Here is a 16683-nt window from a genome sequence, read left to right as displayed (position 1 = left end):
AATAAAGAAAATGGTTGATTGTATTGCTGCAAGTGGTGTGTTCACTTTTAGCTGGAACGACACGGAGAGGACTGTCCACAGGGCAAATATTTTTATTCATCTTCATCTGACGTTTTGTTCAACATCTTTACAGTTGATTCCACATACTGTACAGTACACAGTATTTACACAGAATGTACATGGCAACAAATAAGAGACACTTAAGTGATGCAAATAGCATGAGTGAGGAACGTTTCAAATGTAAACTTCGATTTCCAGTTGACACCTGAGCACTACAAGTCTTCAACACAAGTCTTCAACACAAAACACATGAACTTTATTTACAGACTCACATTGTATACAATAGCTGTGTGTGACAGTTACTCTGAGGTACGTTCAGTTGGTTACAGTTTAGTTTCAGTTTGACACACACTGGTACAGGAGGAGGCCTAAAGTAAACTGTCTGAAATTGTCTTGACTCAAATAAACGTTCGAAAACATTATTAAACAGAGAGAGAGAGAGAGAATAACAACTATCATGCATGGTGTCATTGAACTTAGATAAATAGTCAATAGATAAATCCTATTTCAGCTAACAGCGAAGCTAGCTTCTGTGTGAGGCAGTGGTTTGAGTTTAATGCCAGCACGCTAACATGTTCACAATGCTAACTTGATGTCTAGAGGGTATATGTTTACCATGTTCACATTCTTAGTTTAGCCTGTTAGCATGCAAGTGTTTGCTAATAAGTACTATACTCAAAAGTGTAGCAGAGGCTGATGAGAATGTCGTTCGTTTTGCAGTCACTAGTCATTAATTAAAGTGTTGATGACAAAAAGTTAATGAATGTCTGTAAAAAGAAAAGAAAAGCCATCTTGTTGATGATGGTAACTTTGACCAGTTGGTGGTGCTAGATAAAAAGTCGTTAAGAATCATCCTCCGGGGAGAATGAATGTCTGTACAAAATCTCATGGAAATCCATCCTATAGTAAGATATTTCCGTCCGGACCAAAGTATTGGGCCGACTAATCAACAGGCATGCTGCTACAAGCAAACAGTATGACACAATAACAATAATAACATTTATTAAATCTGTAAATATAGAAAAGAACAGAACAGAAAGCTAACAATCACTACAATGAAATGAATTGTCCATGCAATCCAGTTAATGGAAGTTACGCAGTGTTGCCACATATTTATTCACAATGTTGTGTATTGTGGACTAATAACGGAATACATCTGGTCCATTAGTTGCAGAAGCAGTAAAAATGAACGTCTGCTCAGCGACTGTGCACTCAGATAAAACTAAAAGCCTTTGTAATCTGAGATATATTTCACAAGCGGGAGCTTTAGAGGCTCCTCTGGAATGTTATCCGGCAGTAATTCAGCAGAGTGTATGCCCCGTGTATAACTGTCATGGACAGGATAGGGACGTCCAGTACGTTGGTCATGCTACAGAGTCCTCCTCAGCGACTACTGTCAGCCTGACATTGTCATTAATGATGTTACCATTGGTCCCCTCAGCAACATGGACCATTAGGTTAAGTGCTTGGAGTCCTCTTGTGTAACATACCCTTTTAATAAACATCTTGCTTCTTATAGGACACAGCTTGTCTCTGGCTCTGTTCAGCTATTGCTTAACATCAGATGGAAAACGCTGGCCAAGAGCTCCATTTCCCTTTAATTCACATAGTAGCCATGAAGATCTTTGTGCCCGCAGCATTCTGTAGCGTGTTCGTTATCAGAGACTTTGTTAATGTTATTCTGAGAACGGATTTTCTTACAGCTAGCCAGTTGGAGGGTTGACTCATCATGTGATCTCAACAAAGCTTTACCTTGTAAGATCTAGTCTGTTTGCCTATATAACAGGGTGAGACTAGCCCATATGTAAATACACAGATACCTGCCAGTCAGAGTGGTCAACCTCCGGTTACTTCCTGATCAAAGCTACATTACAACAGTCTGTGAAAACGTTCTTTTAAGAAAATGATTCAAACCATTTACAGGTGTCGTGTTCTGGAACTGGTTTCAGACGCCCTTTCCACTGTTGCTAGGAAAAACACTGGTCACTTGTCTTTTTTTTTTTAAAGGTTATGGATAAAGTTACAACGAACAAATATTAGCGTCAGTACTAAAATGTCACATTAACCTCCAGTAACCAAACAGCGAGTGTGTGTACAGTACTGTACCCAAATGATAGAAACAGAGAGGGGAGTTAACCGTAGATGGGTTTCAGATGGCAGAAAGGTGCTCCTGACACTCAGACGCCCGGCGTGTCGTGGGGCTTCATTTGGTCAGCATGCTGATCTGGGTGCTGAAGTTGTTGCCGTTGCTGCCTATGGAGGGCTGCTGGTACTTGGTGTCAGCACCCAGGAACCTCTGCAGCATCCATCTGCGCCACTTACGCTTAATCTCCGCCTGCACCTGAAACGAGAGACCAGAGGGTAGACAAACAGGATGGAGAGGGGGCGTTGAGAGGACGGGGACTGAAAATGAGATTTAATGACATAAAAGGACAGTAAACATCTAAAAGAGATGGTTTTTTTATTTTTTTATTTACTTACCTCGCCGTTCAGAAAGCAGTACAAAACTGCAACAACAAAACCCTGAAGAAGAGAGAAGTAGATCAAACTTATCGCCCAATAAAAAAAAGAAAATAAATACCAATGCGATAGCACAGCTGGGGAAACACTCAAAATGCTTGTGTATGAATAATGACGGTAAGATTATGACTTCAACTTCAGGCTCAGGCAGGAGGTTCATCATTTAGATCCCTGGGAAATGTTCCCAGGAGTTTTCATTCTGAGCTAAAACGGTTACAAATTAAGAATACTTTCCATCGCTTGGTTTCCATCATTGCAGTTGGCTCTCAGCATTCACATTCAATTTAATACTCAGTAAATCAGTGGCCTCGTTATTCAAGCATATAAAACATGTCCGCTAAACAAAACACTCACTTGCTTAATCAGACAAACCATCGTCATGTTACCAAGCTGTTTTAACTTTACGGGGTCAAAGGATCACATCCATTTTTCTATCTGGTGCCATATTTGTGGCACAAATATTTACCTAAAACACAAGATGGCAATCCTCTAAAGACGGATTAGGCACGTTAAATCCCTCAATTCATCGTAAAGTGGTGCCACGTCTGACATTTGGAAAGATGACAGACTGCTAACTAACACCTTGCATGCTGGGATGTGATCTTACCTGAAATGAGCCCAGAATGAGGTCGAACACCATCCTCACTTGTGGGTGGATGTGGTCAGGGATGAAGGCAAAAATTATGTAGTTTATGCCAAAGAGAGGTATCAACAACAGAGTGGATTTAGCCAGCCTCCTAAAAAAAAAAGTAGAAAAATGAAAAAGTGAACATTCGTGTTCACCCACAAAAGCTGGAGTCAGGACAGTGCTCGTCACTATGCAAGACAGCTATGGTTGTTGACGGCCGACAACATAACGGCAGAAAAATAATTCATTCAGTGTCGCCTGATAAGAAATGACATGTAACCCATGCTTTGATAGAGATGCTGTCTGCTCTGAAAACCTACGAATACTGATGGGATTCCTTTCTTCCGATGTCGGGGCAATTCATCTTCTGTCGCAAAATCCGGATTATACAGATGAAGAGGAAAAAGTTCACCTGCCGAGTGAGTGAAAGACTGATTGATGCGATTGCATTATGAGGAGCTGCATATGAGAATGTTGCCCATGACGTGGCGTTGTGAGTGACTCACGAGTATGGTGACCAAAATAGGTGTTTTGATGATCCACCATGGGCTGTCATCTATTATCTCCCAGCATCTGTCAGAAGAGATAAGAGAGTAAATACAAACAAATTCTCTCAAAATAAAAGAATATATTAAGTTAGAATAAACCCGGAAGGATTTGATATAAATCCCTCTTGTAGCCGTTCACCGCTCAAATATTCGGCTCACTGTAAGATACATCACAGTACAGAAGCTAAAGACGCTCTAATTTCCGTTCCACTGGGACGTTAAACTGTGCTACAAAGGCGGAGAGCAGTACAGACACACAGTATCTACAAACAAAATATCTTCTCTTGTTCATTTGAACTAATGAACTAGACTATAATAAATGATAGCATATAGTTCAATATATTCAAATATATGATTTCAGTAGCTTAACCACACTGAATCACATGAAATCCAGTAGACCCAGAGGCTGTGGTGCTAGCTTACTCTGCTAAGCTAGGCTAGTTACCTTTTAATAGCGCTGGTAACTTTCTCCATCATGATGAGATTTCATAGTTTGCGACTGCCTCATTTATGTGGGATGCCATGTTGAATTACCATCATGTCAGATATTCAAAATGCATTTTTCAGTTACAGGAAACAGGAAGGAGAAAGTGGGTACATTTAACGTTAGCCAAGGCTAGCTGTGTCTCACTAGCTAGTGTGTTTTTTTCTCTCTTTTTTAGGAAATTACACATTAATAACACATACTTAATAATTATTATATGTTGAAGCACATTTCATTTTGAACAAATATGTAGTTACTGCACATTTTTGCTTTGTAAGATAGTGTAGCCATGAAACACTCAGCTCTCTGTCTGAGACAATGTTAGGCCAAATACTTTGCATGTTGCGGATGAATAGTTCACTGGCACAGACCTCCACTGAGACCAGCTATTTTGATAGGCAAATGTGTCTTGGTTAAAGCAGTTGTACTGATAAGTAAAAGTAATAAACAAGATTAGACTAAAGACAAATGATTAACTCACCCAGGATAATTGAAATAAGCCTTTGTAATCACCCACGCTGAGATAAAGATGGTTGGAGCGCCTGCAAACAAGAAACATAAACAGAATTTGTGGTCAATTATTTCAACATTAAAATGATATGTCACACTGAAAAATGTCTACTGTTTTCATACAAACACCGCACTGACTCAACACCACCGAATATGACGGTGAGCCTGGAGCATGTGTACACTGTTAATCTTTTGGATGATTTCATAGCTAAAGTTAAATTGCATTTTGGGTATGCTTCTCATTTCTAACCGGAGTCATATTTGCTCTGTGCCAATATTGGCTCATCCTGGGTATCTGCAGGAAAGTCAAAGGCTTGTTTCCATTTTCCTGCTGGCAGAGACAACATGTCAGGCCTATTTATAGAGTTACTTTATTGCCGTGATGGGAAAGAAAGACATCAAAAATTTGGGGAATGGTTGTTGAATATACATCAAGAGCTGTCAAAAAGAGCATCCCTGTTGCCAAATCTAGCTATCCATTCCCGATATCAAGAGTTCAAGTCTAAATTGACTGATGTCTTAGTTCGGGGAGGAATTATTCACATATTATGTCTACCATACATGCATGGATTTGCTAAATGAGCTATGTTCCTATCAACAGCAACAAAAGCACGGCAGGACGCTTAGACTCAATTCTAACAGTGGAGCGGACTGGCAGCTGCCTGCTGCTGCTAATCTAAAACTGGCAGCAAGACTCATCCATATGCAGATGGAAAGGCACAGCATTTTCCTGCGCATGTATAAAACCTCACTCGTGAATTTACATATTATCATATGTGTTGTGGCTGTTGCAGTTAAGACAAAACAGACATTCGGGTCGCCTGACGGACGTATCTTGATGGTTGTTTGACGATTTCTTCTGCCACTTCAGACAACCGGATGGATCAAATCTCCTTGCAAAAGAGCCTGCGTGAGCTATCTGTATTCATCAACCTGTGGTATAGCGGCTGACACGTACCCCAACCAATCAGGATGTACCACCAGAAGTACTTCCTCTCAGAGAAGAAGGAAATGGCTAACAGAGTGTGGAGATAGAGGCCCTCCACCAGCAGCCAGAAGTAACTCGCCATGACCCCATACTGGAAGAAGACCACCACTGCCTTGCAGCCCACCTACAGGAGAACCAGGATGTCAGTGGCTTATTGCATTACCAGTGAATGTAGATAAATGCAATCCCATCACACTTCAAACGGTGAGGACAAATTAAGCTGCCAGTGGATGAGGCTGCACAGAGAACGTTTTTAGTAAATTACTCTGAAATGAGTATTGATGACTCACTTAAGAGAGAAAAATTGGGTTAGACTTGGCAAGTCAATCTTCAAAAGCAGCATTATCACAATTAATATGAGCATAATATAACTAGACAAAATGTGCTAATGGCTACTGGACTGATTAAATATGCACTTAAAGTGTATTTGAGATTCATGTTAATATTCTATATAAAGCCCCTTAGGCTACTAGAAGATACCGTTTTTGGAGACTGTTTAAAGCATTACAGACACAAGAACAGTAAATGAACAGCTTAAGTCTTCAGGTTTTTTAAGGGTCACTGACACTGAGACAAAGTAAGCAACGACCTCTTGGCATAAAAACAACTTAAATTCCCATAGACTGGTGAGGCCACGCTCTTTAAGTTTCTTCCATCTCCTTGACATCAACCAACGCTTTCTTCTAATGTAGGTTTTCCAACTCTTTAGTTGTAGTCTCAAATGTCTACATTGTTCTGCACTCTCTGCCCTGTTGAGCCAAAGACGTTAAACCGAGGTGTCCAGGCCTTATAGGAAGTGGTGTTCATTAAATGCTAATAAAACCTGAAAAATCTGTTCTTTAAATAAAATACCATCCATGTCTACAACATGAGGAATTTGATTAGGAATTTGTGTTCTCACAAATGTCTAATTTGGAATGCTTTTTTTCGTAGTTTCACTAATTTGTTTATACAAGTACAGTATTTTCTCAGACTGAGTAGTGTTCTTCATGACGAGTAACCTGATCTCGATGGGTAAAATTGTTTTAATGTGTTGCTTACTACAAAAGTTTTTTTGGTTTGTTTTTTTAGTTTAGGAACAGTTGAGAGGAACAGCAGCTGTGTTTGGACCAGGACAATCTGTGTACCCTCAGGGGGAAATAACTAAAGTCAGCCATTAACAATCAGCACTTAGAGATAGTAAAGCAGGTGATTTACAGTCGGCTGGTCTAATCCTCTCTGGTAATAAAGCGGCGGCTGGAGCTGGACCTGAGAAAACACCACTGACGTCAGTGTCTTGACCAATCAAATAAAAATAACATAGCCTTATTATATGAAACTGTACCTGATCCAGTGGCTTATCTCACACCTTATCTTAACTCAGCTCTTATGGCTTTTTGATATTGTTGCCATGGTTATGTTGTTGAGATGAAGTGAGTAAAACTAGATATCAGAACTCTAAAAGTGATTTATTGACAAAGCTCTCTTTATTTCAGGCTTAATGTTCAGCAAACAGGAACTCTCACAGGATCCTGCTGGACAGATGAATTAGGAAACGTCGTCTCAGGAGTGCAAGGGACTTGGCAAACACTGCTACACCCACAAACACTTGAGCACCCACACGTTATGTAAACTCAGAGACAAAGCATTAAAGCCATTAAAGTCTGAGTGAATAATTAAATAGAGGCTGTTTGCTTTAGCTTAAAGGACAGAAACTAACAGCCGGCCACTCGTACATCAGATGGACGAGTTAACTTGATCTGTCATGCAGGACTTTTGATGATGTAGGGAAGAAAATCAATAAAATGTGCAGCTTCGCTAATAAAATAAAGTGCCGTGTTGGCGAGAGAGATGTTCAGGAGCACAGAGAGTACACAGCCTACTCACAGGTGACTGGCAATTGTCTGTCTCCCCAACTCCATACAGAACCATGTCCTTGACGAAAACAGCAACAGCTTTCAGTATAAAAGACACAAACAGATGCATGTGGATGTAGTTTCTTGTGCAGTGCAGCTTCCTGCAAAATACGACAAATCAGCGGTTAGATGATTTAGATCAAGACGGGAAAGCAACACGCACACATCTCTAAATGACTTCCTTTTTATTAAAGATCTGAAAAGAGCTATTTAAATGACCAATGCGATAAAGTGTGTTTATGCCACCAAAGCATGCAATCGGAATAAATGTCGAGGAAATATCCACCAGATAATTCACAGACTTAATTTATGGGGGCCAACGTTGACAGAAAGAATGTGTATTTTAAGCTGAGAGTAGTCATTATAAGCACTTCATGAACGGTTATTGCCTTGCAACGTGCTCCTACTGTTCTGTGCTGTTATTTCAATGTCAAGCTACATGTAATTGTCAAGAAACGCTATCTGTATGTTTCATATCGGATGTAGGAGGTAATTTTCCAGTGAAATATATATTTATCTTGCAGAAACAAGTGTGAAACATCATCGACATTCAGCAAAGACGTAAACAAGAACAAATCAGGGTTTGTTTTTGCAGAGAAAATGTCACTAATGTAAATGCTCTCTTCTGGGTGTTCTCAAACAAATGCCTTCCCAATGAGCTTATGATTAGGGATGAATAGCATAAACCCATCAGGGAAGTCGTCCCAGCAGGACGGGTGCGATGACACATAGCATCAACCAGCTGCCTGAAAACGGCTCCGCAGTTGAGCATTAACAGCATACGCTGTTCACATCCTGTGTCACTGCTGGAAAATCCGAACCATTTGCATTTTATAAGCCCGAGGTGTAAACACATCCCATGTTGTTTAGGCCGTAACACACAAACACTCCAAATGCAAAAACACACCCAACTGAACAGACTGGGTTGTTTAATAGAGGCCACACACTTGAACTTATTATTGATTAGTGCAGTGTCATGCCAACATTTGTGCAAACTTTTTCTCTCTGCAACCTCAGGACAGAAGGTCAAAAGGGAGCTGTGAGCAACAGCAGCCTGTCTAAGTGGTTTGACTTTATGGCTGCTCGCTTTGTTTGAGAACTGTTGCAACAGCAGATAATGTCAAATGTGGACGTCTTGTCTCACAAAATCTGGCAGAGTCACATTATACGGTGTGAAAAACACTGTAAAACCTCTATAAAATGCAGGAAGTCGAGGGTTTTACCACTCTAAATGATGGAAAAAGGGTGTTTGATTGTCTTTACACAGGGGGTAGCATTTTGATTCATCTCCTTACCGAAAGAGACACAGTATGATGATGGCGATCGTCAGGCAAATGAGGGACACGCTGTGACCAATGGTGTAACCCACTTTGATGGCGTCGAAGAACTCTCCCTGCAAAAAGACATTCAGTAAAGCTCATCTGGACTGACTTTGATACCGAACATGAAGTCTCAGCACCAGCACATGGGGCCAGAAGATTTTTGAACTCTGGTTGCCATACCGACGTATTATCATCCATGGTGTTGTTGGGATTGTATCCACAGTCCATTATGTATGAGTCTATGCTGATTGGGGTCCAGCCACCCGCAGTGCAGGTCTTTGACAGGTTACCTAATGAGCAGAGGGACAGAGGGACAGGAAAAAATACTCAACATTACTCTTGCAAGAATACAACTCATTGCTCCGGCAGATTCAATGTGTTTCAATACGATTTATTTTATTTCATCACAATTACAATATTGTGTGTGTGTGTGTGTGTTGGGGGAGGGGAACAGTATGAGTCACAAGGCAAACCTTCTACATTTACTCTCACTTAATTATGTCACACTGAGATATATGTGTCTCGCTGGAATACTCCCAAATACTAAAAGGAAATGGAAGGAATGACTGAAGGGGATCCGTCGTCCCACCCGCTAAGACATTCTGGGACGGTTCCCATGTGTATTGGCCTCCATCTGTTGCTTAATTACTCTCAGGCTGCACACACAGAAGGAGGCCAGCAGAGACATATTTCTACTCTGGCCTGCCCATAAGGGCAGAAGTGAAAGGTCCAAGTACGTTAGAGTGATCGTAAAAAAATAAATAAATATAAAGAGAGGAGAGGGCACTTTCATCTGAGAGGAGATTAAAGTAGACAGTACAGCACAGTACAGTAGACTAGAGCTCACTAGAGTACAGTAAAGTACAGTATGGTACAGAACAGTAGACTATGATTTACTGGAGTACAGCACAGTACACTAGAGCTAAACTAGAGCACAGTACAGTATAGTAAATTAGAGCTCACTAGAGTACATTACAGTGCGGTAGACTAGAGCTCACCACAGTACAATAAGGTAGTACACTACAATACAGTAGAGTTCAGTAGAAATGAGTAAAGCTCTGATTATCAATGTAGAGTGCAGAAGACTACAGCTCAGTAGGCCTCAGGAGAGTAGAGTCCTGTAGAGTTCATTAGAGTAGAGCAAAGTTGAGCTCAGCAGAGAGAAAAGCATTTTGCCATTGGATCATATAACCTCCTTCAAAAGTGCAACATGTGCATATGTTGGGCAAAATATAAAGCTGTAGATAAGTTTGACTTTTTAAAGAATTGTTCCTTAATAAGGGGAAGAAATGCATTAATGTTCAGATGGGACACTAATCATTATTTCGATTGAAAACCCTTCTTACTACACACATGAGGCATATCTAATCAACCAGCCGTAAGAAGCCCAGTTTGACATCTCAGTGTCTTGTGTCATATTTTTTTATCAGCATGTCCTTTCCTGTCAATAAAGAAAAGGGAGCTGCGTGTGTTGGCGAAAAAATGAATCCTTGCACTGAATGCTGCTGTAGAAATCTAAATGTAGGACATTCCTCGCATTTCCCAATCGTATCGCTCTACGGCCACTATCAAATCAAGACCTAGTTGGGAAATGATCAACGATCCAAAGTCTTAGAATGTTTTGGCATTAAAATATGGTCAGCTCACAAATACCTGAGCGTATTGCAGAGAAGATGGCGGCTTAGCTTCCTCAAACAACATGACAAGACACAAAGGGGAAGATAAGCCCCTGCTGTTTCAGCCCATGCCACCACTGGATTTGGCTTGTTTGAGGGATTGCCAGAAGAATGCTTTCATCATCCCCCCAAAACATGACTGCAAGGATTTTCAATGTCATGCACGACAACGAGGAGAGCTAAAACGAGTTAATCACCCTAATCATCATTATTTTTATTTTCAAGTTAAAAAAGAAAAAAAATGTATCCTGGCTTTTTTGTCAATGTTGTAAGTCAAATGCTTTATCTTTCCTAGTTATATCTTGGATGAAGATTCATATTAGCATGCAAAGATTAGCTTCAGCTCAGCTGAATATTATGGCATGTAGGTGAACCCATCACTTGTCACTGCTTGTATAAAGGGTGAGTCGTCCGTGTTATTGAAAGAGATGAATGACTGTGTGAGTGTGTGTGTGTGTGTGTGTGTGTGTGTGTAAGACCCAGGCCTACTTAGTAAAGAGTTCATGTGAATGGCAAACTCTATCTCAACTAAATTTATGACCTGAATCTCTGTGGCGCCACGTTTCGTAATGCTTGTTTTTTGTGTGTGTGAGGCTTCTAAAATGAGTAGCTCGGGATGTGTCAATAACCTGCGTCTTACGCAATTGACTGACAGGTAATACTTTTTTTTACTTAATAGGCACTTTTTTATTTACACTGTACCACAGTCACAAAAAGGACAACTTCTTGAAAAGTATACATCATGTTTCTCTAACGTCTCAGGATTCTGAAACCTTTTCAAAATAAAATGAATAAATTGTAAAATGCACAGCAGTCAAGCTACACAAACAAGGTTGTTTTTCTTACTTCCTGCAATGCTTATATTTCTGACCCGACTGCAACAGTAATTTACAATGCACAGAATCCCAGACTGTTCATCATCATCCCTTAATTAAGTCTTCCTTACATTACCTGAGAGCATAGTAGGATTAATCATGAGACCTGCACTGATTTGTTGATTTACTGCATAATTGATGGCATGCACATCAGTGAGGCACAGGCCGCTTACAATCCCATCTCTTTCTTTTAAGGCCCCTTAGCCCCTAGTCCCTGCACAGGGGAGGCGTGTTGATTCTGTGAACCTTTGACATGTCGGTAAAATATACCTCTTCTGCCTTCAACCCCACAATTCTGGTGATTCCTCACTCTTTTCCCTGGAGGGCTCTCCTCTCTGGGGTCACACTATCTCCCATCTGGGTCACATCACAGCTTCCAAGAAAACCCCTCTCCTACGCAGCGAGCCTTCACATGCTCATGATAAATCCTGGGTTTGAGTCCCTCTCATGCCCTGAATATGACGGGGGAAATACTGTCTGGATTACAGGGGCAGGAACACCCTCTCCATGTGCATATGTGCGTCCTTCAACCATTGACAAAAGAAAATACCTGGCTCTCAGCTGCTCAATGTTACACTGTGCTAAATGCTACCATGCTACAGTAGCTGGTTACTAACTTTGTCTGTTTGTTGTTTGATGCTGGGCAGATAGCATACACTTGGTCTATCACTGCTTTTCTGTTGGAAAAAGCTGCCAGCTTCGTCTTGAAACAAGGTGAGAGTTCGAGAGCGGGAAAACCGAAACAATATGCTAAAAAGGGCTAAAACAGCTAAAAGGCTCCGTAGACCTGAATAACTGCCAAGTTTGCATAATTCTCTGGCTTTGTCGCAACAACTGATACATGGTACTCTACAAACAGCCTTCTGATCCATTGTTACAAAAAATATATAGGACAAGTACAGCCCTTTAAAAAACTATATGCACACCAGTGTTTTCAAGCTAATTACAAGATGCTTCGATAAATTAACATTTCTCAAGGCACTAAAGTTGAAATTGATGCCTCTATACACATAAACAACTCCATCAACTCTTACAGAGTAATTACACGGAGGAGACTCGGGGTGGTAATTAATGGAGATATACGGGAAACCGTACAAACACACTGCAGTTCAGCCGATAAATCCTCAAGAGAGTGGTTCCTCTTATTACTACTACAACTACTTCCCCGTGAGGCTTCTCATGGATTAAAGGAGGACAAATAAACAGAATGTGCCTTTGATGCATTAGATGGGAAGTTGTTTGTACTCGGCGTGTTCTTTGTGATATATGAGTTGGGGTGTCAGGAGAGATGGATAAAACATGAGTATGAGCCACTATGATGCTGCTCTATGCACTTTGTAATTCCTATTTCTGGTCTCAGACGTGGAGCGTGATGGCCTTTCTACTTCCTCCATGAACAGACATGATTGACATTCAATATACAGTTTAAAGTTAAACTTAGACTCAGGGATATGGCTCTATCGTCAATATTTTTTTATAGCTTTTTTTCTGAAAACAGCTGCCTGCTACTGGAAACGACCTGATAAGAGCGTCAGAATAAACCAAAACAGTAGAGTCGAGGTCCATAAAACCAAAACAATGAGCTAAAAGACGATAAAACGTTCCTCAGAACTGAACAAGAACTGCAGAATTAGGCAATAATCCTCTGTGGGTTTGTCCACATGAGCGACCCCTTTTACACATTGATTTGATCCTTTCTCAATACAAGAATATTGATTGGAACAGTTTCAACATATCTTGCTTAGCTGCTTAAAAGAATAATGGTAGTTATTGAGCATTAGCCAGAGTCTGCTCATTGGCTTATTTTTTTAACAACACATTCATCTTTCTTATTTATTTGTATTTTATTCTTCTCCTAACACTGGGTAACAAGTGTCACTGTCCATTTACGTTCATCAGTTTGTTTTCCTTGCATATGTGTAACTATGTCCAAGTACTGCCTCGCCGGCTCACGATGACACTGTCTACCTTCTGCCAAATGACCCCAAAACTTTGTGAGATAGCTGACCATCCCACAAACAAATGCATCTATATAGTCACTGGCTGGCCTTGCCACACACACACACACACGCACACACACAGACACATTCATGCCCTATATAAACCGTATTCTTACTTGTGGAAACGTCCCCGGAGAAGTAGAAGAGATATTTTGGGCAAGGGATGGTGACCACCTCTCCAACATCAGCACTGGGCCAGCAGGTTATCTTGTCCCAAGTTCCGCTGCAACCTGACCGAGAGAGAGAGAGAGAGAGAGAGAGAGAGAGAGAGAGAGAGAGAGAGAGAGAGAGAGAGAGAGAGAGAGAGAGAGAGGCCCAAAAAAGGGTGTGTTCTAAATGGTCAAACATGGAAACGCCACATGCTGTTTATAGAACCTTATACTGTATGTCTGAAGCAGTTGTGATATGACTCCATTCCAGTGACAAATAGCAACCTGCCTCAGGTGAAGGTGTAGCACTGGAGTTCCCATGGCAGCCAAAATGTGTTCATGCGCTCGAGTCAGCTGTGGTTACAGTCCCGGGTCCATAACAGCGGATGACCTGAGTTAACACGCCGCCACCATGACTAATAAAACAGCTCCCCGTCCTGCGTTACACACTGTTATTTGAATTCAACAGACCACTGCGACTGTCCACAGAGTGTTCAGTCTCCGGATGCAGACGGCACTTTTACATCCACACCTGCTCAACATCTCATCACCATGAGAAATCAGTTTACCAGCTGATGTTTGCATCATCACCCGGAGGATTTGACAGCATTTATTGAATCTTTAGGGAGCAAGATGACGTCTAAATTCAAAAAAGATAATGAGTGTTTAATGACTTTTTCAATATGTGAAAGTAACCAGAGTCTCTTGATACATGCAGTTAGGATCAAGGAGGTTTTGGTTAAACACCAAGGCAATAGAGGCTCAATAAAGCACGATTATCTCTCCGTGGAACCTAATTATGTGCTGCGTGCTTTAAGGATGCAACACGTCACTTAGCAACATGTAATTCCAGCTTCGACAACAATACATTGAAACAACAAATCAGCTAAGTTAGTTTAATTGTTGCACACTCCCTGCTGTTCTGTTGGCAATAGCATTTAATATAAAAACAAGTACGGTCAAATGTGATCAATTACAAAGTTTACTTTAAAATTGAACCAAGCCACACACAACAGCAGGCTGGCATTAGATGGAAAGCAGTGTTTAGCCATGCAAGGTGTGATGGAAGGCCAGAGGGGAGGTTTTGTTGTCTTTAGAGCTTGTTGTGTCACTTCGATCAGAAGCTAATTGTGGATTAGGCAAATTTTGATAAAACATAGTTGCAGCCAGGAGGCATGTAGAACACACGCACACACACACAAACCCACATACCTGTTGTTTTGTTCTCAATCTGAGCCTCACACAGGTTCCTCTCCTTGTCTATCTCCTTCACCATGTCACACATCTGACTGTGCACTGAAAACACCTGCAAAAGGAACATTTCACACATGTTCATCTACACACCTCCGCACAGTGACATTTGAAAGCGTCAGCCTCAGATCATTTGTCTATTAGTGACGGTTATGAGCTGTGCTGCATCTGCTCTCTGGACAGCGCTTCACATGTCAGCCGTCTCCGCCGGGCCACCATTAATCTCTCCACCAGACGCACACGGCGGACACAAAAATCATCGCATCCCTCATATTTGCATGTGAGGGCGTTTTGGAAGACGCGGAGTGAATCTACAGCCGGGTTCAATGTTGAAGATGAATCCATAAGGTTCCACTGCCAGGGAATGTGCGGACCATCTGCAGGACCACAAGATTTATTGCTGGCACTTAGGTGGATGAGTCTCCTCTTTGTTGGCATTAATCAGGCTTGCACTATGTGGCTATTGTTAGCTATATGACTCCATACTCTCCCCCCCAGACAACGTGACTCCCCCATTTAAGTTATGATTTATCTCGCTCCGTAGGCTACGGTGCATGCCCTGCGCAACTTCACCCAGGGGGCACCTCTGGACTAGGATTGGAGAATATGCTGTCAGTGATGGATCAACGCTGCCTTAAGCAGTGCGCGTTGGAGTATCAGGAGAAAACTTCCTGCCCTGCATCCTCGTGATCATGAACATCATTTCTACTCTCCACCACCAGCAATAACAACCCATCTCCTCCTTTGCTTCGTTTAGCAACACAGAAGCACTGAAACAGCCTGCGAGTGTGCGCAAATGCAGATTTCAAAAGCCAGCTCGCTCTTCTACGGGCTCTGACCTACAGCTGAGTTCAAACATGAATCATACATTCTCCTCTGCAGGAGACGGTTGCGGATGAGGACACTATGTGGAGGCCGGAGAGTACAGAGGCAGACAAAGGAGGTCATTGCTGTTGGGAGACCTTGTGACTTCTCTTGGTTAACCTTAGTGGTGTAAAGAGATCAGCCGGGACATAAAAACACATGAATGTCACTGAAAAAATGTAAACTTTGCTTTGGTGCCAAATGTCATTTTAGATGCTGCAGGTTTTTGCCTGAGGGTGTTGACACACAAAGCAGAGGGTGAACCTGGCTGGAGTGAGGAGGAGACCGGTGCTGGGATGATGGGAGAGGAAGTTATTCTTGATTCTTCCTTTTTTATTTTCTTTTTAAATGAGCTCAAGTTGTAATATTATTTGTTCTGACATATCAAAAGCGATGATGATGAAAATAAACTAAAGCCAAACAATTCCTTGGTACACTATTGATAACTAAATCCTCCTCTAATCAGCGTCCCTCCACATGTTGAACGGGGAATGCCTCAAGCTTCTCACTGGGGCACATTGGTGCGCCAGCATCCAAAACTGGTTTAGGCGCGCACCAGAGTGCGCGTCAATGTGCTTGAAGGCAACACACTTCTTGATATATTTACGTTGTAGAACCTTACATCCACCTCAAAACAGGCGAACAACGGACGCACATTGAAAACAAGCCAAAGTTCAAGTCATGAGAAGAGTCAGAAGTGTTGTAAAAAGACTCACGTGTTGCAGCAACATGCAGGAGAGAAGGATGAGCACGCTGTTTGAAACTGCGACCAACATGTCCTTCAGAGGAGTTGATGCTTACAAAAAAAGATTGTAGAGAGTAAAAACAAAAAATATGTAAAAGAGTGATATTCCTCCGCAGGTTGGTTCGGGTCTCCTTGCTGACTCTGTTCCAGCGCTCTGAGTGGAGTGAA

General features: G+C 41.6%; 1 protein-coding gene across 1 annotated transcript; it reads right to left on the bottom strand.

Moving 5' to 3' along the window:
* Positions 1-78: 78 nt before the first annotated feature.
* On the bottom strand, positions 79-16683 carry LOC116387718 (vasoactive intestinal polypeptide receptor-like). The gene is made up of 13 exons (XM_031855049.1): positions 16487-16683; positions 14868-14961; positions 13623-13736; positions 9136-9245; positions 8929-9026; positions 7605-7734; positions 5709-5862; positions 4722-4782; positions 3715-3781; positions 3529-3620; positions 3188-3317; positions 2542-2583; positions 79-2401 (listed from the first exon to the last, which is right to left on the bottom strand). Exons 1-13 carry the CDS (start codon positions 16544-16546, stop codon positions 2264-2266), a joined length of 1290 nt encoding a protein of 429 aa, XP_031710909.1. The 5' UTR covers positions 16547-16683; the 3' UTR covers positions 79-2263.

The sequence above is a fragment of the Anarrhichthys ocellatus genome, unplaced genomic scaffold (genome assembly GCF_004355925.1).
Source record: "Anarrhichthys ocellatus isolate YVR2014 unplaced genomic scaffold, GSC_Weel_1.0 scaffold15, whole genome shotgun sequence".
NCBI classification, from domain to species: Eukaryota; Metazoa; Chordata; class Actinopteri; order Perciformes; family Anarhichadidae; genus Anarrhichthys; species Anarrhichthys ocellatus.
The sequence above is the reverse complement of the archived record's forward strand: the minus strand, read 5'-3'. Positions and strand labels throughout refer to the sequence as shown.